Source organism: Hyposmocoma kahamanoa, unplaced genomic scaffold, assembly GCF_003589595.1.
Source record: "Hyposmocoma kahamanoa isolate Upper Pololo Valley unplaced genomic scaffold, ASM358959v1 64, whole genome shotgun sequence".
Classification (NCBI taxonomy): Eukaryota; Metazoa; Arthropoda; class Insecta; order Lepidoptera; family Cosmopterigidae; genus Hyposmocoma; species Hyposmocoma kahamanoa.
Genome location: NW_020653852.1, coordinates 16,557,441 through 16,579,957, shown reverse-complemented (window position 1 = coordinate 16,579,957; position 22,517 = coordinate 16,557,441). Strand labels below are relative to the sequence as shown.

General features: G+C 35.9%; 1 protein-coding gene across 1 annotated transcript in view; it reads right to left on the bottom strand.

Moving 5' to 3' along the window:
- The window catches only part of LOC113230905 (transient receptor potential cation channel trpm), a 542,480-nt gene that overhangs the window by 38,160 nt on the left and 481,803 nt on the right, over positions 1 to 22,517 (bottom strand). The window contains exons 15-16 of the mRNA XM_026465015.1: positions 9,733 to 9,924; positions 5,364 to 5,521 (exon numbers count right to left, since the gene is read on the bottom strand). Coding sequence (XP_026320800.1) covers positions 5,364 to 5,521; positions 9,733 to 9,924 — 350 coding nt within the window. The remainder of the gene's footprint in view (positions 1 to 5,363; positions 5,522 to 9,732; positions 9,925 to 22,517) is intronic.

Genomic DNA, 22,517 nt, shown 5'->3' with positions numbered 1-22,517 from the left:
GGTTATTATTTAAGCACCTTATTTTTAATTTACTTAAGAGCGTTCCAATTTGCGCTAAATAATATAATATAATCTATATAACTGCTTCCGTGGCCGGACGGTTACCATGTCGGACTGCCCCGTAGAGTTCCTAGGTTCTAATTTAATATTTGTATGGCCCACATTTATTTCTCTCGTGGGTTTGGGTGTAATTTGTGGTTGTCCATGGCACCTGTGACTCAGGGTGTTCCTAGTGCGGGGCTATGTTGAGTATGTGCGTTGTTTATTTATTTATCTTTGTGGATCTAATATAAAGAACACGGGACCTGTAAAAGGTTCAAAACGTTTTGGTTTGTTTGAAAAACAAATATGTATATGCGATTCAGATCCGAAAACATAATATAATTTTCAATAAGAGATAATCCTTATTTTGGTACAGATGGTTTGTCACACGATTAGAAAGAACCTTTGTTTGTCGTAATCACTAAATAAATTTACACTCGTTTAAAATAATGCTATTTTAAACGAGAAAAGGCTCCTCTTTCAATAAAAAATATGGAATACATTCTCCAATTTAGGGTTTAGGTAACACCAACTGGGCATAGATTTACCAATCCAAATACGCAGCTCCATAAATCATTACCATTGTTTACGGACGGGTAGACTGATAATCGATACAGAGTAATTGATTTAGAGCTTTGCTGGATATTAGCCTAGTTTAAACATTTTGCATATATACAGGTCGATTATTAGGAAGGCTAAATAATGTTTGTTGATAAATATACAGGCTCGACATTTGAAGTAGGGAAAGCGATATACTTAGCAAGTGAAAGACATTTCATCTATAAACGCCTTCCGGTGTTACATAATGAATGGACCTTCATTAAAAAGGGTTATAGCCATTTTAAACACTTAGGACACTATGTTGTCGACGACCTCAAAGATTATGTTTTTTTATTTATTTATATTCAGATTATAAAGACCCGTAAATACATACCTTATAAACTAATATACATAACAATATAATAAAACACTAATTACTAATTATTTACACTTATTATTGCCTACGATGTGTGATGTAACGTGGGTGTCCGGTGGCCGGCCTCGGAAACGTGGTACATGACACCCTTCGGCCAAAATTCCTCCTTCATGAAGGTCGACAGATGTTGAGTTGGTACTCTCACCACAAATTAATGAAAAATTCACATGGACATGGATATAGAGCGTGAGCGCAGAGCACTACCAGTGAGAGCAAACGTGCGCGCTCGCAGGTTCACCAAATGTACTGTTGCAGTAAAGATTACGGTCTTTAGAACTTACTGCACATCACTGTGCGCTGGTGTTCTGTGGACGAGGTGCACTTAGCGCTCTCTGAATGCTCTGCGTGTGCAGTATAATGACGCCTTCAGGGCGTTGTTGAGGTTGTCAAGTTTCTGCAGTGCCTCAGCCATGTTCGCTGATGCGCGCGTAGACAGTTTCTAAATCGTTACTGAACAGAAAACGTGTCAACCCCAACAGCCTCCTAAAGATCATTGCAGAGAGGAGTGCCCAACATTGCAGCACTTAACAAATATTACGAAGTACCTGGCAGTATATATGTACTAACATAGTTTTAAGTCTGTACTAGTATTTTTATGGATCTCATTTATTATTTCGCATCCCTCATGGAAGAATGGCATATGGGGAGTTACGTCAAAAACTTTTATTGCTGAATTAGATACAGAAAAATATATCCCACCTCCTCTCCGATTCTTGTAACTCTATCGACTAATATTGTAAATACAGTTACGAGAATTGGAGAGGATGTGGTTTATACGTTTCTGTATCTAGTGAAGCAATAAATATTTTTGACGTAACTCCACTCATGCCATTCTACTATGAGATGTGCGATTTATTGGTATTATTTATTTCGTTCAATGCCAATTATAAATAAAAATGGAAGTAAATTTGTATTTTTTTTGTAATATTATGTGACGGGACGAACAAATCATACGTCTAATGATAATAATAATAATAACGCACACACTCGACATAGCCCCGCTCTAGGGAAACCCTGTGTCGCGGGTGCCATGGACACACACATAGACAACCACAAATTACACCCAAACTCACGAGAGAAATAAATGTAGGCCATACACATATTTCTCCCGGCCTGGGAATCGAACCCAGGACCTCTGCATGGTAGTTCGTCATGGTAACCGTTCGGCCAGCGAGGCAGTTAAAAAATGGTAAGCAACACGCCTGTCCATAACAGTTGCAGTGCCACTCAGAGCTTGAAATCGCAAAGATATGAGGGGCACTGCCACTGCGCCCGACACTCTGAGACATAAGTTGATAAGTCTCATGTGCCTGTAATTTCACCATTATATGCTACTACGTCTAAGTCGCGCAAAATAGCTACGCTTGTGTTGAATATTTTTTCTTACATTTCATTTTCCCACCCTCTCGCCGCATAAAGTTAATAACACAAGCGCAACTACAGTCACAGGTACTATCACCAAAAACATCCCGACACGAGGCATCATCAGTGGTTACTGATTTTTCGACACTCGGCTGAATGAAGAGTTCGTTCAGAACTGTTGGTGATATTTATACCTCACTACCCCCAGTGTAACCTTTGTTAAAATTTGAAAATACCCACAATAACGGTAATGACGCTACGTTCAATTGTTCTCGGAGTAGCAAATTAATTTACTTCAATTTTTATTAAGATGGATTTCCGCAAAGTAACACCTGAATTTATTAATTGAGACGCAAGTTGGAGGTTGATGTTCTTTAATTAAAGTGATGAATCTCGTTATATTGATTCATATTCATGATTTATTTGTGACAAAAAACAGGTGGCGTAGAAGTTGACATGTAATAATCTCAGTACAGAGTACTAAAAGAACCGACCTCGAAAGTTCGTGTAATTACATCTATGTATTTGCCACGTTTTATTGAAATCGGTACCCAAGTTCGGGAAACCGGATTCATCAATATTTTCTTCAAATTTAAATAGGACTAGTACTGAGATACCCTCTTTTCAACAAAAAAATAATAATCAAAATCGGTTTATAAAATTATCGCATAAAAAACAGTCGAATTGAGGACCTCCTTCTTTTATTTTAAAGTCGGTTAAACAAAATATATCGCACCCTCGGTGTAATAAGGTCATATCAGCGAAATAACAACTTTTCAAGAGAGAGATTTAAAGATTCTACGAACGAAATTAGTCGATAACTTTTTATGCTTATATAGGAGAGTTGTAAAATTTCACATGAATACGTAATTAGTTTCATGTCGTTTGTATTATTTTTATGACTTTCACATGATAAAATAATCAATATTGACGTAGGTTCATATGTGGCTCTATTATATCAAGGATATTAAGTATTGTTTTTATACTGAAGGTACTTCAATGGACTAAACTAGGTGTAACGTGTTCTTTTTTCATAATATCACATTGACACCCATGCATCTAATAAGTCGGTCAATAATTTGAACGCGATGTCAGTTAACAGTCATTCTTGGACCAGTGTTCACTATATAATTTCCGTGGCAATTTTTATAATTTGATTATTCGATTTTTTTATCATGAAGTATTATTTAATAATTATTAATACAAAGATCGAACACTCAGAAAAAAATCCTTCGATCCGGTCGGATTCGAACCGACGTCTTGTAGCATACCGTCCCAGACACTATAACAACTAAGGCACGGAACGAACCAGCGGACCTCACGAATTTTTCTGTGCTTGTTGTCGTGGTTTTGTATTTGGTGTTTTCAACGACTTTTTAGCCGTAGCGCCATCTATGAGAAATCTTAAGTATTTCGTCACCCAAATAGACACCTTTACAGCTACCAGCCCTGACTAGAGACGTCGCTCTTAATTCGTAATTATTAATACAAAGATCGAACACTCAGAAAAAAGTCCTTCGTTCCGGCCGGATTCGAACCGACGTCTTCTAGCATACCGTGCCAGACACTATATCAACTAAGCCATGGAACGAACCAGCGGACCTCACGAATTTTTTTATGTGTTTGTTGTGGCTTGTATTTAGTTTTTTCAATGATTTTTAGCCGTATTATTTAATAATTGAGTATTTAAATAATGAAAATTGCCACGGAAATTAGGTACTGAACACAAGTTCGAGAATGACTGTTTTATTTGGGTGTAGGTATCAAATAGATATACTCGTAACTTTAAAGTTAAGTTATGGTGAGATCCATTGAGCATCTAGATCATTTTAGTTATTAAAATTTAACGTAGTCAGTTATAATTAGAGATCGAATTCTCCATGTATTTCCAAATTGTTTTCAAAGTAGAGAAACGGTTTCTTAAAATATACTTATTATGTCTTCTCTTGAATACTGGGATGACGGAATTAATTAAGATTTTTGATCACTATAAATCTTAACGGCCTGATGATGACCAGGAATATGTCAACAGGATTTCAGTACTCCATCGTGTTAAACCAAAACACTAGAAGGTTCAATACTGTGTTTTGTAATATCAAAGAAAAAGAAATGCCGAAATTTTTCGATAGAAATAGCTTATTTCGTAAAATATAATTATAATGGCTTGATAGAAAAATATATTTGTTAAGTTAAAAAATGACAAAAAAAAAGAAAAACCTTTAACGCGGGTTTTTTTAAAACGCTCTTTTTGATATTACAGTATATACTATGGTTTTGGTTTCACACGGTAGTATTATAAACAGCTAGATGTGCCAAATTTAAAATTAGATGATTTACCGAAACCGTCATACTATAGGACGGTTTCGGTAAAAAATGATTAATTCTATTTAAAATGTTCTTGATGTTCTATGTTTTTAAAATAATAAAAGTTAATTTAAATGTTACATAAAATTACAAATAACATTTGGAACGTTTGTTTATATTTCTTGCAATTTTATCTCAGTGTCGGGATTTTTTCGAAAAGCGCACTTTACTGGGTGAAATCGTTAAGTGTGCATAAGCGATTACGCAGAAAATATAACAAATATCAGAAACTTTAAAACTGGTATCGAAAGTAAGTTACCTAATAAATACAACGACATAATTAACAAATTAAAATAAAACTACAAAACTCCAAAATTTTAACTTTATACGTTCTACGATGACATTAGTGGAGATGCTTTAGTTGATCTACTTTATATGCTCTAAATAAAGTAATAAAACTATCTTTTAGTTGAATAAAAACGAAATGATGTTCATTCTTAGGTAAGTAAATACAAAATGTTGTTTTCAAAGCAGTTCTTCAAAACTAATAGGTTTTTGATATTTCTTATATTCACAGAAAAATAGCCTGTTAACGTTTACACCCTGTATGTTAACGAGCAACTAAATAAAAAATCCGACCACTAATTATAATGTAACTAGATAAACTTATATTACTTACCTAATAGCAACTGGTTCGGACGTGACGATTTCCCTTATCTTCTCGCATAGGAAGGTTAAAATATAACAAATAGAATATATCTCCGGCCAAGACGGTTCTATCACCATTTTGACTAATACTGTGTACGTGAACATTAGTAGGAACAATATGTAGGCGATCTGAAATAAGAACATTACTTAATTACATTTAAATGAGAAATAGAAGTGATAACAGTCTATCAGCATACCGGACAGATTAGACACAATGTTTGTTTTTTTCTTTTAATTATATGTTTTTAATTTTATTATTAATTATTATTGATTTTTTTATAATATAAATTGACGGGGCGAACAAATCGTGCGCCTGACGGTGAGCGACACGCAGTGACACTCAGAGCTATAAATCGTAAAGATCTGAGGGGCACTGCCACTGCGCCTGTCACCCTGAATCATGTAAGGTACAAGTCCTATGTGCCTGTAATTTCACCAGTACACTTACTGTTAAAAACTGGAACTTAGCAATGCTGACATTACTGCTTGGCGGCAGAAATACTTAAGGTGACGTTAAAAGGTACTTCTCTGGATGAACTCTTTCACAAGAAGCTCTACTGACACCAAATTATGTAATACTATTAACTAAACAGCCACAGCTCAAGAAGTCATCAGATCTTACGAATTTCTCCATGCTGCGAATTTTTGTATTCGGTTTTTAAACGGCTATTTTGCCGTAGCGCCGCCTACGTCTGTGTGAAATCATTATGTTAATCAGTAAGTTTTGGTTTTTTAATTTGAGGTTTCAAATTGGCAAATAGTCAGACGTTCCTGCTGATAGAAAGTGGTTTTTTTATGATACTGACGGGACGGGAATGACGGGACGACCTGTCCATAACAGTTGCAGTGCCGCTCCAAGGGCACTGTCGCTGCGTCCGTCACCCTTTTTTTTAGACGGGGGGATATCTTTATGGATACCCCTGATTCCAGGGAGACTCAGGGGTTATGTGGGGACTCTCCCTCCAGACTGGAGGGCCTACCCTACTAAAACCCCCCCGGGTTTCCCTTTCGCCGGTTGAGTCGGCGCCGTGGGATCGGTGAACATTCACCACGACGCCGTCCGGCCCTAGTTTACGCCAGGGCTCCCGCGGCAACGGAGGGGCGAGTCGGTTGTCCTCCGACCCGCCCCCCAGACGAGTGAGACATAAGTTAAAAAGTCACATGTGTCTGTAATTTCACCATTACCACAGTATTTTTCGACAGAAAGGAAGTGCCCTTGATGTAGCAAATACAATACCGGCTGTAGGACATAGGTGCGATCTCCTGTATATCCTTTAATGTAAGGTTCTAGCCGACACACACTTAACACGCGTCATCGCGCGTTAACGCGTGTTGGAACGTCCAGATGACGAGAAACAACCTCATCAGTGCCTATAATTTTAACCGCGTATTTGTGGCGATAACGCGCGTTTTGAAGTATTTCCTCTGAACGCAGCGGTATTGCACGTTAACTTGCGGTACTACGCGTACATAATATGAACAAATTTACGTAAAATATATGAATATCTAGACGCGCGGTTTGAAAACGAGCGTAAAATTTATGTCATCTGAATTTAGCGTACGAGTATTGAGGAATGCACCATATACTCTTTGCGGTAAAAATAGGTAGGATGATGGCATCTCCCCAAGTGTCATGGATAGACAGCCCCCTTCATCTGTTTGGTTCCTCCCCTTGCTCTAATATTACTTCGTACGGCTTTTTCGCCTAATATCCAACATAATACCTTTATGGTTCTCTAAAATCTCCCAAGCAGCACATAAGGGATTTTATAGTATTCACCATTACTTTTTATTAATGTCGAAGGTGAGATAAAAGACTTAAAATGCGTCCGGTATCGATTATCACTTAGGGAAATAGGACAGGTCAATTGTACTGAGGATCCATTAGTGTGATAGGATTCAGTTCTTCAACAATAGAACAATTGGTGCGTTAAAAAGGACTTTTATATTTTGTCTTTAAAACATACATAATAAGTTCAAACATGATATACTGGATAAAGTTAAAATTACAATTTTAATTCGTTTATTTCCAGTACTTCCATGTATACTCAGGCCCACGTGGAATTTGTAACCCAAAAGTTCCATACCTTGAACTAGTGCGAACAAATTTAATGTTTTCATCTTTATTCTCATTAGTCACATACGTGAGAGATTTCTAAAGCTGCACATCATTTTTGTAGTTTTTACCATTTCTCAAATGCGATTTGGAGAGGCAAAAAAATGACTGTTGCCTCCTTTAAATTATTTTAAAAGAAACGTTTACTATTCAACCACGTGTCTGATAGGTGACTAACAGTACTGGTAGCCGTGAAGCTTCTTCTTCTTCTTCTTATCGTGTCTATGCATCTTTTATGTTAGGACAAAAATGGACTTTGTGGGGGTGCAGTTTCATTCCTTTCCTGTACGTCTGGCGCACCTTGGGTAACTTGGATGGTGGTAAGCATCATTGTGTATACCATCGATAAGAAGATTGACTTTGAAAAGTATGTTGCCACCTTGAGTGCGCTATCCGTTCTCGCTTAGAGATCTACGGGGATCTACTTTCTTTCTCCATCCGTTATCTGTCCGAAACAATTACTGTCAAATAAGTTAATCAACTACCTTCGTGGCCGAACAGTTACCATGCTGGACTGCCACGCAGAGGGCCGGGAGAAATATTTGTATGGCCTACATGATGGTGCGTTTGGGTATAATTTGAGGTTGTATATGTGTATGTCCATGGCACCCGCGATACAAGGTTTCATTAGTGCGGGGCTATAAGTGTGTACGCGTTTATGTTATTAACAAGTGTCGCCATTTCTGAGGTTCGATCCTCGGCCGGGTCAATGTAGAAAACTTTTCTATATTCTTTCGGATCTGGGTGTTTGTGGTAACGTCGATGTTTCCGATTTCCACAACATAAGTGCTTTACTTACTTACTTTTGGATCGGAGCAACGTATGTTATATTGTCCAATATATTTATTTACTTTACTAATGGCATTAATATCCTAATCACAAATACGTGAGAACACATTATACCCACAATACACGCCCAATCCATTTGAATGTTATTACGCACCAACCCACCTATTCCCCACACCACGCATTCATTACTTTTGATTTTCACTTGGAGTTCATTTTATATTTTCATCGGACGAAGTGGCCTCATTGTCATTTATACGGCTCCAATGAAAATCAGCGTAACGAGGCGTTTTCCGTCTTGTTACAAAAAGCTGAATGGAGGCCATTTTGGTAACGTTTTAAATGTAATTGTTGTTTTTATTTTGTTTTTTATATACCTCCATAATTTTAGTTTTTCTTTTTTATCATTTTGTCATTTTACCTATGTAAAACCAATAGGTGTCCTATAGGTAGATAGGTAGAATAGATAGGGGTGAAACATTAAACTTGGTGCCAAATAAAAATAACGATGAATAAAGGCTTTTTCAAACTGGAGAGTATTCAGATGTAAAGCGCCTGACACAATTAGATGAATTTGCTGTGTATAAACAAACAAACATATAATTAATCGATAACCCTAAAATGCTTTACAGTATAAATTGTGACTGTTAAAATATAAATTTATTTCGAACGAACTAACGAATTAATTTTTCATTTGTGGTCGCGGTGTATAAAAATGTAAAGCAAAAATTATTCTAATGATGTGAAGGTTTTTCGAAAATCGCTTACTAGATGTCACTAGTAGCGACGAAATGCCGAAAGCCAGTACAAAGATCTATAACGAAATCACATTGGAGAATTTCGACTTCTCGGTAACTTAAGCTGTCGCTCAATTGGTAAGAGCAATGCTACGATGCAGCATGGTCGTGGGTTCAAGTCTCACCGATCAAAGAAATTTTTCTGTGTGTTCGATCTTTGTATTAATAATTATAACAAAATCAATCAATTTTAAAGTAAAAACAAACGTATTTTAGGTACTGCTTGGGATATATTTGTCTTTGTGTTTTTTTGAACAGTCATAAGCTATACTGTAAGGTATTTTAGGCTTATCTATTCATTACCGGACACCAGCAAAATATACGTCCAGCAAAATGTTGACTTCCAAAACTAATTAACATAATCCGTGTGGTTTAGGGAGTCATCTCACTTAATGACGCGAAGTCGGCTTAAGCCGACTAGAAAGGGCTTTATATCCATGCTAATAAGATCGTAAACGTCGACCGACGACGGGATTCGCCACAGACGAAACGTACGTGCTTTAAGTTTTTATTGCATGGACATAAAGGTATTTCTAACTGGCTCAAGCCGATTCCGAGTCAACAAGTGTGGTGTGTCCTTAAAACACTGTCTTTAATTAAGGTAAATAAGTTTTAATGGAGTTGTTTTTAATTTTACTTACCGAATCAGCCCAAAACTTGGTAATAGGTGCCGTGAAGAACTCATAAATCTTCTTTCTCAGTCTTAAAGGTCTCATTCGTTTGTCTTCTGGCGCGTGGTACTCCGGCCACAAAGGCTCCCAACCGATTTTACCGACCTTCCCATTCTGATCGACTCGTGTTTCACATTCGGCCCCTGAGCCAATCAACGCCTGCTTGAGTCGAGACAAAATCGTCAAATGTTACAACTACTTTCACACGTTAAAAGCGTAACGCCGGATTTACATTTGTCTGACGTGTCGTGACGCGATGCGTCAGAACAGTATCGGTGTCATACACACAGCACGAGCCGTCACGTCAGATTGCGACACACTAATATAAATCTATGAAATATTTAATGTTATAGTAAATATATGAAACCGATACCGTTCTGATGCATCACGACACGACACGTCAGACAAATGTAAATTCGGCTTAACAGACGAAGTGATCTGGTTCGTGCTATAATAATACAAATATCATAATTTACTTGCTCTTTGTGTATGATATGTGGACGACACCAATTCCTAGGTCTTTAACTAGGAAATTCTTTGTACTGTCCACACCCAGACCGGAACCGATTTAGAAAAAAATATTTCCCAAATTGGTCCTACCGGGAATCGAACCCGCGTTAACCAGCGTCCAACAAACATCTTTAAAGACAACGGCTATTTCCAGTTGTCTTTATATAGATATAATACACCGCGGACACGATGAAATTTTTTCTCTGCTGAGTTTTCACACCTATGAAATTCAATTACACGTCGGACAACAAAATATTATTTAAGAGGTAATCCGATATACGGCACCTGATCCTTTCGTCTATTACGCCTTTTGCTTATAAAAATATATATAAAAATAAATAAAGGAAGTTATTGTGTTAAGCATTACGTCAGAAGTTAGAAAGAGCTTTCACCGAAGCAGATAATGATTAGTAACACGAGCGAAGCGATTTAATATTACATAAACTGTTAAAAAACGTGCGAAGTGTCAATAAAACTTATTCTGCTCCAGTAATAGATCAAAACACAGACTTTTTAGTACAATAAGCACAATTTGAAGCCTTTAGACAATAGACGAGACAATACAATACACTACAATAGACAATACACAAGTTTTTACGTCATAGAGAATAATAACGCTTTAAAAGAAAAGAAGATACTTTTTATACAGTGATAGACACAGATAACAGGAGATAATAATATTAAAATTCGTTTTTAGAAACGATCGCTTTTATGTTTGAAAATATTATGTATTTGTCGATGTTTTTTGTCTTTACAATAATCTAAATCCGCAAATTTTTTTGTTTTACTATTTAGCCGGCGCCTGTTTTTTATAAACACAACGAATTCTAATAGAAAACATAAAAGTTTTGAGAAATTTTTTACTTAAATAAACAATTTTAGATTTGTAATATTGATTGCAATGAATATTATGGGGTTTTACTACTATCATATTAATTCAATTGTTGTGAAATCGCCCCATTTGTCTGTTATTTATTATTCATACAAAGATCGAACACAAAGAAACATTCCTTCGATCTGACAGATTCTTTCAGATCGATTTTCTTTATATTCTAGCTTTGTATTAATAATTTTAGATTTGTAATTTTCTAATTGTTTTTTTCATGATACCAAGTGACTGGACGTACAAGTCGTGCATCTGGAGATGACAATACTGTCGATAGCAGTTCCAGTGGCACTTAGAGCTTTAAATCCAAAGATCTGAGGGGTACTGCCGCTATGCCCAGCAACTTGAGACAAGTTAACAAGTGCCTATAATGTCACCAGCACCTATACTCTTCAAAACCGGAACCCAGTAATGTTCACATCACTGTTTGGTGGTAGAAATACCTAAGGTGGCAGTACTTCCCTGGAGGAACTCTTTCACAAGGCACTCTACTGAATTCTTTTTATAAAGATAAAATAAAACTGTTGTATATATGGTGTAAATCATTGTAGGAAGCCAGTTTGTAGACGCAATATATAACGCTAGTTAATTAAACACAAACGTTGGTTTACGACGCACAAGCTCTGGAGTGTCGTCGTCATAAAATTGACAATTTCGCAACAAGTTTGTCAAGATAAGCTTTATTGTTTAGTTGTCTATAATATGCTTTGGCGGTGTAAAAGGGACATACTTCATTTTGAATCAAATGTTTTTAGCTATAGGTAGAAAAGATAAAGTCTTATAAGATTTTTGAAGTACACTAAACTTGCCTTAGTTTATCAGCTTTACGTGTTTTAACAATTATTACGCTAAATTTAATGCTTATCATGTATTTTTAGAAAACGCGCAAATAATTTGCTAACGTTTCTCTTACCCCTAAAGATGGGGAGAATTATATATAGTCCCTATATCGAAATATTACTACAAACTCACAAGTATAGATAAAGCACGCTCATTGCCTTACAACTGTTGACTGCGAGTATAGCTGGTAAAGTCGTGAGGCGGTCGCGCCGACTGTATCAATACTATTTGCCTACTGCATACAAATTGCTATTTTGCCGTTGCAATGTAAATACTCTTTTTTTCGTCAAACACAAAACTATGATTAGATTTCTATTTAACAATAATAATAGTTAGCCTATACGTAGTCCATTGTTGGACACAGGCCTTTGTTCACAATGGCAGGGCTTGGGTTGTAAGTTTCCACATAGGAGGGAACTTCACACACGTCAATAAATTGCGTTACAGATGCGTGTAGGTTTCGTCACGATGTTTTCTTTCATTGAAAAGCTCACGGTAAATTTCAAATTAAATGTCGCAAATAAAATCTGAAAAACGCAGAGGTACTGTCCCGGATATATGGCACTCGAACACACGTCCTCTGGTTGAGAAGCGGTAGGTCATACCACTAGGCTACCGAGGCTTATGACTGTCCAAAGTAAAATAAATCTAAAAGTAGGTTCGATAATAAAATTGTCTAAAACAAACAAACGTGTCTTCTTTAAAAAAATAGGATTCTATTACACTATACGTCGTGGAAATACGTAATCACATTAAATCAAACGTGAAACCTCGTTTAGTTAACGGCCGGCTGCGGCTCGCGCTGTCCGAGCCGAAGCGACGCGACCCACGTCGTTTGCACCCTTATTACATACTACCGACAGAAATATTTTTCTGACCGGCTTAAGAAGATTCTGAGCCGACTATTTCCGTGGATCCTGTATAAGATGAAGAGTCATAAGGTCTCGAGGAAATCTTTGACAGTATAGATAGATAGAGATAGTGAACAGAGGTCAGTATAACCACCTAAGACCCAAACTAAGACTAAAGTATAATGAGGAAACCGCTGTACGCAAATGTGTTCCAAAATTCACACAAGAAGTAATTTTGATATTATAAACTGCCTCCGTGGCCGAACGGTCACCATGCCGGACTGCCTACTTTCAAAGTTTGCATTGCAATACATTTTATCATGCACTTATAATGGGGAAATTATATCGGTTTCTCAAGTTTGTATTCATTAGTAGTAATACATTGAAATGATAATGTCAGTTGTTATGGGCGAGGCAAAGTCAGAGAAATGGCTATTCATTTCCCTGAACAAAATTTTAAAGTAAATGTTAAATTTCATGGTCTTCCTTTTATTTAAGATACTATATTAGTTGGAAGAAAATAATCCTCATGTTTGAGGCTTTTGATCAGTATAGTAAAATTACAGGTGTTTTTCTTTCACATTTGGCGGGTTAGATTCCCGGTTCTAACAGTAAAATTTTGTATCTACGGCATTTAAGGTACTTTTCCCCGTGTGGCACAGCCGTGGGTCACCCTGTATATGTTTTGCTGTTGGTATACCTTTTTATAAAAAATAAAATAAAAATAAAATGCCAACAAGCCCACGACCATCCACCACCGCCTTGAAGGAGGAAATCGAGCGCTGTGTCGACGTGATTCAGCCTCAGTAATACAAAATGGTCATGAAAAATTTCATAAAAAGAGTGCGAATGTGCCAGCAAAGCGGTGGAGGCCATTTACCCGACATGCCTTACCACCACACATAACCCTATACCATGTACTTCAATCAATAAAAATAATACAATTTTCAATTATAAATCTGTGTTTTCTATCAAAATTACATCTTGCGTGAATTTTGGGATAACCTGTACTTATATGCTCCTATGTGTAACCTGTACTTATATGCTGTAATTATATGCTCCAGGCACTTTGCGGTGAGTTTTACATGAACAACGCATTTTTCTAAATACCCTATGGTCATCCAAATTAATAATATAAATGCGAAAGTAACTCTATCCGTCTGTTACGTTTTTACGCTTAAATCGGTAAACCAATTTTGATGAATTTTGGTATAGAGATAGACGGGACCTAGGAGAAGGATATAGGCTACTTTTGGTGAGAAAAATAAATCTTAAAGGAGGTGAAATAGAGGATGAAAGTTTGTATGGAAATTTTAAGGCGTTTGGATATTTTAAATACACAATAAATAAATGCTTAGAAAAACCTGTTTTCGACTTTTTCAAAACATTCTATAAAAGGGGTTAGGTAGAGTAACGAAGTATATTAAAAAAGATCATATTCCTTACATTTGCAAACTGGAATATTTTTAATTTGTGTTCTAGTAGATATATAATATATAAATAATTAAATAGTATATAATTAGTCAAATTCTGAATTTATTTATGTTGCTTGAAATTTTTATGGTATTTTAATTATTGATTTGTAATTATGTAATTATACGCGGACCAAGTCGCGGGCAATAACATTTTAGTATAGAATATAATAAATTTCCATGCGATATTCATTTTTATTATGGACTTAAATTGGGCGTTTACGTGATCATAGGAATAACTATTTCAATTCAATTCAATTCAATTCAATAATGTATTGCAAAACCATAATGTACATAATAAGATGTTACCAATGTAGTGAGACCAGTATTATGGGCCCTGTCGGGCACGCAACATAGGAGCTAGGAGAGGGGAAGCGCAATTTTATAGTAGTATTTTATATAAAGTAAGTATTCTATTCTTATTTATCATAGGTACTATATACTATATTATATTGTTATAAAATTTAATTTAAAAACAACCTTAATATTTATCATCATTTTGCGTGGCCTCTGAATGTATTATCTATTAAATATTCGCTAATAGTGTAATAACATTTTTCGGATAGAAATAGTTTTAATTTTTTTTATGAAAATGTTGTCATTGTTTTCATTTTTTATATTTTCAGGTAGTTTATTATAAATTTTAATAGAAGAACTGTAGGTACTAGAGGAGTTAATTTTTAATCGTGAAGTCGGCAATACTAATTTATTTTTAAGTCGTAAAGATTACTTACATGGGATATCTTCTCGTTTTTTATAAAATTGTTTATTTTTCCTGACAAATTTACTTATTTCCAAAATATATAAACTGGACAGGGTTAATATTTTATATATAACTATGTCTGGGTCTGATCACTTCACATAGTACAATTCACATCACAAGCAAATTAAATCCCAAGTTAAATTGCATAAAAGCGTAAAAAGCACAAACGTACTTTAAAAAGACGCTGTGTCTAAATTTACAATCATCATCTCATTACCGAGGTTTAACTTTAACGTGACATATACAGTAACAAGGTTCTAGTGTGAAACAGTCTACACTCGCTAGAATGAGTACCAGGTTATCGTCGGCTCACTGCTAATTGCAAGTGTTCCACTCGCGGCAAGCTCGCGAACCACGTACACATTATTTTTGGTAACATAACATGCCACGGTTAAGCCGGATTTACATTTGTCTAACGTAACGTCAGGACGGTATCGGTTTCATACACACAACACAAGCCTTCACGTCAAATTGCGACACACTAATATAAATCTAACCATATTAAATGTATGAAACCGATACGACACGTCAGACAAATGTAAATCCGGTTTTACGATTACAGCTCGTTAGTGACTACCCGGCTTTAGTCAACGATATATAAATGAAAGATTTTTTCTTTAATCCTCTGTGAAGACTTTTAAATCTACGTAAACGTTAAAACGTATTCCTTAAAAAGTCGACAAGCTGAAAGTAGAGCTTGGACAAATTTAGAAGTTTAGATATTTTACTTTGGGTGTGTTTGTGCTGTGTTATACGAGGATTTCGAGGGTGTACATTTGTAGTCATGATAGACAAGTGTAAATCACGTTTTCGCAATTGTTGCGCATTGGATATGAAAGTATTTTTTCAGATCTAAATCATGTGTATTTTTTTTTTCAAATAAATCAACGTTTCAGGCTCTTCGGACTTCCAAAAAAAGGAGGTTCACTATTCGACTGTATTTTTTTTATATGTATATTATGCGATAACTTCGGCTTTTGTGAACTGATTTCTTTTTTGTTGGAAAGAGGGTTCAGTATTCATTCAATTTAAATTAGAAGGAAATATTTCACATCTAATCTAGGGAATAATTCGGTTTCGCGCACTTTCCGGCAACCGTTTTCAATAACACTTGGCAAATAGATGTAATTCCAGCAACTTTTGAGGTTAGTTTTTTTTTTAGTAAAAATGTTACAATTATTATGTTGCCAAGTGATAGGACGGACAAGCCGTGCACCTGGTGGTACGCGTCACGCCTGTCCATTACAGTTGCCGTGCCGCTCAGAGCTTTAAATTGCAAGGATTTGAGCAGAGCGCAGCCACAACGCCCGTAATCCCAAGACATAAGTTGAAAGTCCCACGTGCCGGTAATTTCACTAGTAACCTTACCCTTCAATACCGAAACGCTGTAATGCTTACATTACTGCACGGCGGCAGGAATAGGTAAAGTGGCAGTACTTCCCTGAAAGAACTCTTTCACAAGGAGCGCTACTGCTACTTATACTTCACAACTGACTGAGATGGTAAAGACATCATCATCAGTTATGTCTAATATTAATGCAAACTAGCACACTATAGTTACACAAGTTATTAATTTAAGCATTTTATTTTTAATTTACGTTAAATATGATTTCCAAAATATTTTAATGTAACAATTTGAATGAATGAACTGGTGGCATGGCGAAACTATATTCTCTGTTGAAATTAGGATATTTTTTAATTTAAATGTCCTCTCGAAGCAGCTTGGGTTCAAAATGGACTTCTTTAAAACTTAATTAATTGAAAATGTAGGTTTATCCATGACATGTTTGTGGACTGGTTCGTTTGAAAAAACAAATATACGTGATTTTGGTCCGAAAAAATAGTTTCATTTACATATTTTGTTAGTCACTTGTAGTAGCAGGGGTTTTAGGTATACTTAAGAATATAACTGAACCTGTTTGAGTTTGCGATAGTGCGGTTTTCAGTAGAAAGGAATTCAATGTACATAAAATTTAGATCCACTTGGAGGGTAGGGTTGGGAATTCGCCTTCACTTCTCAATGCTTCGGTATTACAATTTATTCAATGTTTGAGAAATCGTGTTCTGAATAAAACTAAGATTTTTCAAAAGTCAAAGGACTTTTTTAGTGTCCAATTGATGGCAAAAGCATTTTAGATGTTTTCGAAAAAATTGGTATTCATTTTAAGTAAATTTAATTCGGACTTAAACGGATAAGCTTAGCTGTTGAAATATTTGAAGACTTCAAGACATATTTTCTTTTTTTACTTTAAGTAGGTAATTTATTATATAACATTTTTGTAGCGTAAGCGTTTTAGAGAGAATTTTGAAAGTGCCTTTTTTATGTGTCAGCAAAGATTGTGAATAAAATATGATAGATACTTCCACAATAGATTTTTTTTTTACTTCAGTAATTAGTATTTTAATGTACATTCGATATCCTGATCCTCTGAAGATACCTGATCCCCTAGCTGACCTTTTGGTTCTGAGAACGTTCTTACGCATTTATGGTTGAAATTTGTATTCGTTAAAGATCAGATTGTCTAAAACTTTCTTAAAACATCACTAATGAGAAAGTCATACCATAACGATTTTCACGGCTGACAGAATATATAGGTCAGGTTTGTTTAATACTGTTCTTTACATTTATCTACCCAAAACCAAATGGTCGGTTAGGGGATCAGGTATTATATAAGGTGTCGACTGTACAATCAAATTGTGTAACAGACATCAGCTTTTAGAACATATATTTATTTAAATATTTTGTTAATGGTAAATTTCTCACTGGTAACTTTCTAAAAGTAGTGTAACTCCAAACAAACAAAGAAGCGCGGCTTGTATGTGTACACGCCCGCCTCGCGCCGTGTATAGTTGTAGTATCAGGGTTGTTGCGAATATCAGCTGCGAATATATGTTGTTTTTAAAATATAACTTTGATAAAATTCCAGAACAATTAAGCTAGGCAGATTGATTATTTTGTTAATAAATGCCACAAAATCATTGAAATAATATTTTATTAATCTGCCAAAGAAAGAAAAAAAAAGAAAAGAAAATAGAAAGCTTTTTCGTGTAGATTCTTGATTCGTATTACATTAAATGATTATCACTAATTTCAGACTTCTTACCACGGTATGACTTCTTTTTATTTTCCCGATATTTCGGAACGGTCGCACGCATGGTCACGGGTTGACTGGGACATTTTTGTTTTTATACATAAAGTCAGCATCCGTTGATGTGTAAAAAACCTGTATTAGCAACAACCCTGGTACGGTACACGGTACACACATTCGCATAATATCGCTGTGCACTCAAGTTGCATAGCACTGATCATTCATTGCACGCGCCGTTCGCTTTAAAATTGAAGTTTTATTTTTCAGTGACAAATTTATACAGGGTTATTTTTAAAATACTAACAACTTCCCAGGACTATATTACTGTAATCATAAACAACAACTATTGTACCATGACTTTTAATAATTCATCAGAATTTACTTTTATATAAAAATAAATATATTTAAAGAGATCGCTCTAAACGGTAATAAACAACTCTGTGCTGGACAGGGGTGGAAGTCATCGCGAAGGACGCTTGCACGTTTGAACTTCCCTTACTACCAGTCAGTCAGAAAGTACAACGAAAACTATTTTGGTAAATTAATTGTTTTGCAAAAAATCAATGAACAAAAGTTATCGTTTAAGATGTTAGTAACACAGTCCTACAAGAGTGTTAGTGATTTACAAATAATTCTGTATTTATTTGATTTATAATTATATCGTTACATGTACAATACAAACTCGTTTTTCATTTTTATTTCATTAACATACTCCCTTCATCAAGATACTAATTCGTGATACTGGTACTGCATTTGACAAAGTTATTTTTATTTCAATATAGCACGAGAACACTGCTAAAACGTTTTCATTTTCAAACTAGGCTTAGCAACCTGTAGGTACAATTAAAACAACGGTGTGACAACCCTACGCTTCAAGTGACATGTAGGGCTTCAGCATGTCGAAGAGGCGGGAGTTACACTACTCATAGAATTGGAACTCAGAACTAGTCGTCATTGTTCACCATTATTTATAACAGCAGCAGCCCTACAGTCCATACCGTCAGTTAATCCAATATTTTTCTGACACACAAAAAATTGTAAAAGCCAATTTATAGATTTCGAAAAAGCGTAATTGCCGTGAACAGCCAGAGTAATTTGCCAATAAAAAGCTGAAAATGCGGAGTGCCTGCTGTACAAATTTACCTATTGACCATTATTGTAGTACCTACTTAATTGAATTTTGTGCTCTTTGAGTAAATTAATTTGTGTTTAGGCATTGACTTACAAATAAATGGACGACGGGTCTAATACAAAAACCACGAAAAAATGTCCCAAGTCAACCTATTTAAACGTAGTGACATGTAAAGGAATATGAAAAAGCTAAAACGTTGAATTTAAATTGTCATCGCAGTACTGTCTAATTTTGCTTGCTTCGCTGTCAGTCGAACAAACGAAGACTAAAGCGTGAAAGACGCTCTGTATACGATTTTAACGCCCTATAAGTTCGGACACTTTTTAGCGCGGACCCGACGTCCATATAATTGTAAGTCAATGTGTTTAGGTGTCATTTGTAGCGTGTGAGCGGAACAAAAAAAATATTTTGTATTATGTAATGAAATTTGTATATTGTTCAAGGTGTATACAATATATACAAAATTTTAGTTATTTCTTCAATGTCATACCAAAATTTGGTATTTTACAACGTTTCGTAAACTACTTTTATGTCTCTTGGGTACCCAAGCCACGGTTCAGGAAACTATCGATTTCGTTTACCGGCGACTCAAATCTTTAAATATGACGGGCCACAAAAATAAAAATATAAAAGAGTAAGTGGAAACAACAGTACAAACATGTTACAGGTACTAGTGACGATCCTAGAGTGCTAAAGATTTTAAAATAACCGTAGCGTTATGTTGGTATTGCTCTTGTGTTATTGCGTTATAATCTGAGATAGGTGACATTTCGAAAATTAGATTGAATAAATAAAAAAAAACAATTAGAATTGTCTCATTTATTAGAAAACTTATTCGTCATGTTGACACTGTTAGTCAAATAATAAATTATGCTAAATATTACGGGCATAGCAAATAAAGCTTTTGAATCTTGTAATCGTTACGGCTTTGTAGTTTTCTAACTCTGATCTAATACATTTATACAAAATTTTGCAATATAATTTTAGACGCCCCTTTTCTGTTGAAAAACATATTTTTTGGGATACCACGAAAAAATGAAAGAACATATCATAAAAGATCTTTAGGCATTAAATTTAGTAAGACACGGTAGCAACAGTTTCTTAAAAATAACTTGTTCCCTAAACAACATTTAATGAAATTTTTATCTTGACCTTCTTTGCAGAACTTGAAAAATCACATTAGCAAATAAAATTTTAAAGCGGATTTATAGTCTCACGTACCTATGTTGTTATATAAATAAATTTTTTTTTATGTTTCTTACTCGATGTCACAAAGTCACAAATACATTTACTAGGAAATCTTTAAATATTTTTTTAGCGCGCTTCTATACATTCCCGTTGATATTCAAAATTTGCCATAAATTTACGAGGTTTAGAGCTACAGTGAAACAAACATTTTACACAAAAAGTTATTTACAGCTTCTGCGCAGTTGGATGATAAAAATCCACTGTAGTGACCCGTTTAGGCTTGCCTTGGTCTATCATATTTGCAATAAATTATAATTTTTATTTTATTTAAAAACTAAATGCCCATTTGACTTCCATCTCACCTGATGGAAAGTGACGATGATAAATGTATACAATTGTTTAATTACAAAGAGCAACCCCTAGAGTTTCCTACTCATTCTTCTCAGGGGAATCTGCTTTACGGAGAAGTAATAGAGTTTAATCAATGTTACGAATTCAAGTGTAATTTGCTTACCTATGAAATAACATTATTTGACTTTGAGATGGATCTTAGATTTTTTTTATTATATCAAGTGACGGGACAAACGTCGTGCGCCTGATGGTAAATAAGCTACACGCCAGTCCATAACAACTGCAGTGCCACTCAGAGCTTTAAATCGCAAAGATCCGAGGGGCACTGCCACTGCACCTGTCACTCTGAGACATAATTTGACAAGACCCATGTGCCTGTAATTTCACCAGCATCACCTTACCCTTCAAAACCAGAACGCAGCAATGCTAACATTACTGCTTGGCGGCAGAAATAGGTAAGGTGGCAGTACTTCCTTGGACGAACTCTTTCACAAGAAGCTCTACTGCTGCTATTATCTGTCTTGGACTTGTTCTTTTTTGAAACCCGTATGTCATAACATAATAAGGGAGTAAGGTAGTTTATATTTAAATTTTCTATTGGGCTATTGCCCTAAAATCTCAGTCTAGAGTTAGCTGTTGAGGTCACTTCCAGGAGCATCATCAGCGCTTTTGAGGAAACCTGCCGGCCAAAAATTCGGACCTCCAATAGGAAGGTTCCGTGGTGGAATGCAAAACTGAGAAAGCTAAGAGAGGAACACTAAAAAAGGAATGAGAGACCTACAGGAAGGCCCTAACTAACTATAACAGGGAGATAAGGAAGGCCAAGCGAGCATCGTAGCGGCGGTTCTGTGAGGAGATCGCTAGTGCTCCTCAAGATGCACGTCTACATAGACTGCTCGCTAAAGCCAATTCCCATCAACCAGGACTGTTAAAGAAGCCTGATGGGACCTTCTCGACTTCTACGATAGAAACCCTTCAGCTTTTAATGTCAACCCACTTCCCGGGGGCCTTGTGCGACACGCCCCCTCATCCACAACGACGCTACATTCACCTCGCAACGACGAAAGACTGGAACAGAGCCGCCAACATAATAAGACCCCGACAAGTGGCCATAAGCTCGTTTAAATTGAAATCGTATAAATCCCCTGGTGAAGACAGTATTACTCCCATTTACTGCAGCAAGGCATAAGTGTCCTCTTGCCATACCTGGTCAAGATATACAGAGCCAGTCTTGCTTGGGGACACATACCGATGTAATGGATGTAAAGTTGTATTTATACCGAAGGTAGGCAGGACTACTCTCTTGCTAAGTCCTTTAGACCCATCTGCCTAACCTCATTTTTGCTTAAGGCAATGGAGAAGGTACTTGACAATCACATTAGTGCTTCGTCCTTAATATATAGTCATATCCATCACACTCAACACGCCTATCAGAGTGGAAAGTCCACAGAGACAGCTTTGCTCCACCTTGTGGACAAGGTTGAAAGAGCGTTTGAGTGCATTTGACAATACACCCATCCATACTCTGGTGAAGGGCGTAACCTGCAAAAGTGTGGACACTTCAACCACGAAATGAGTATGATGAGATGAACTGGCAAAGGCTGGTGCTATAGGGAATCTTTTCCTTTATTGGACCCGAACCCTTCATAGGGATAGCATACAGCCTGGCAAAG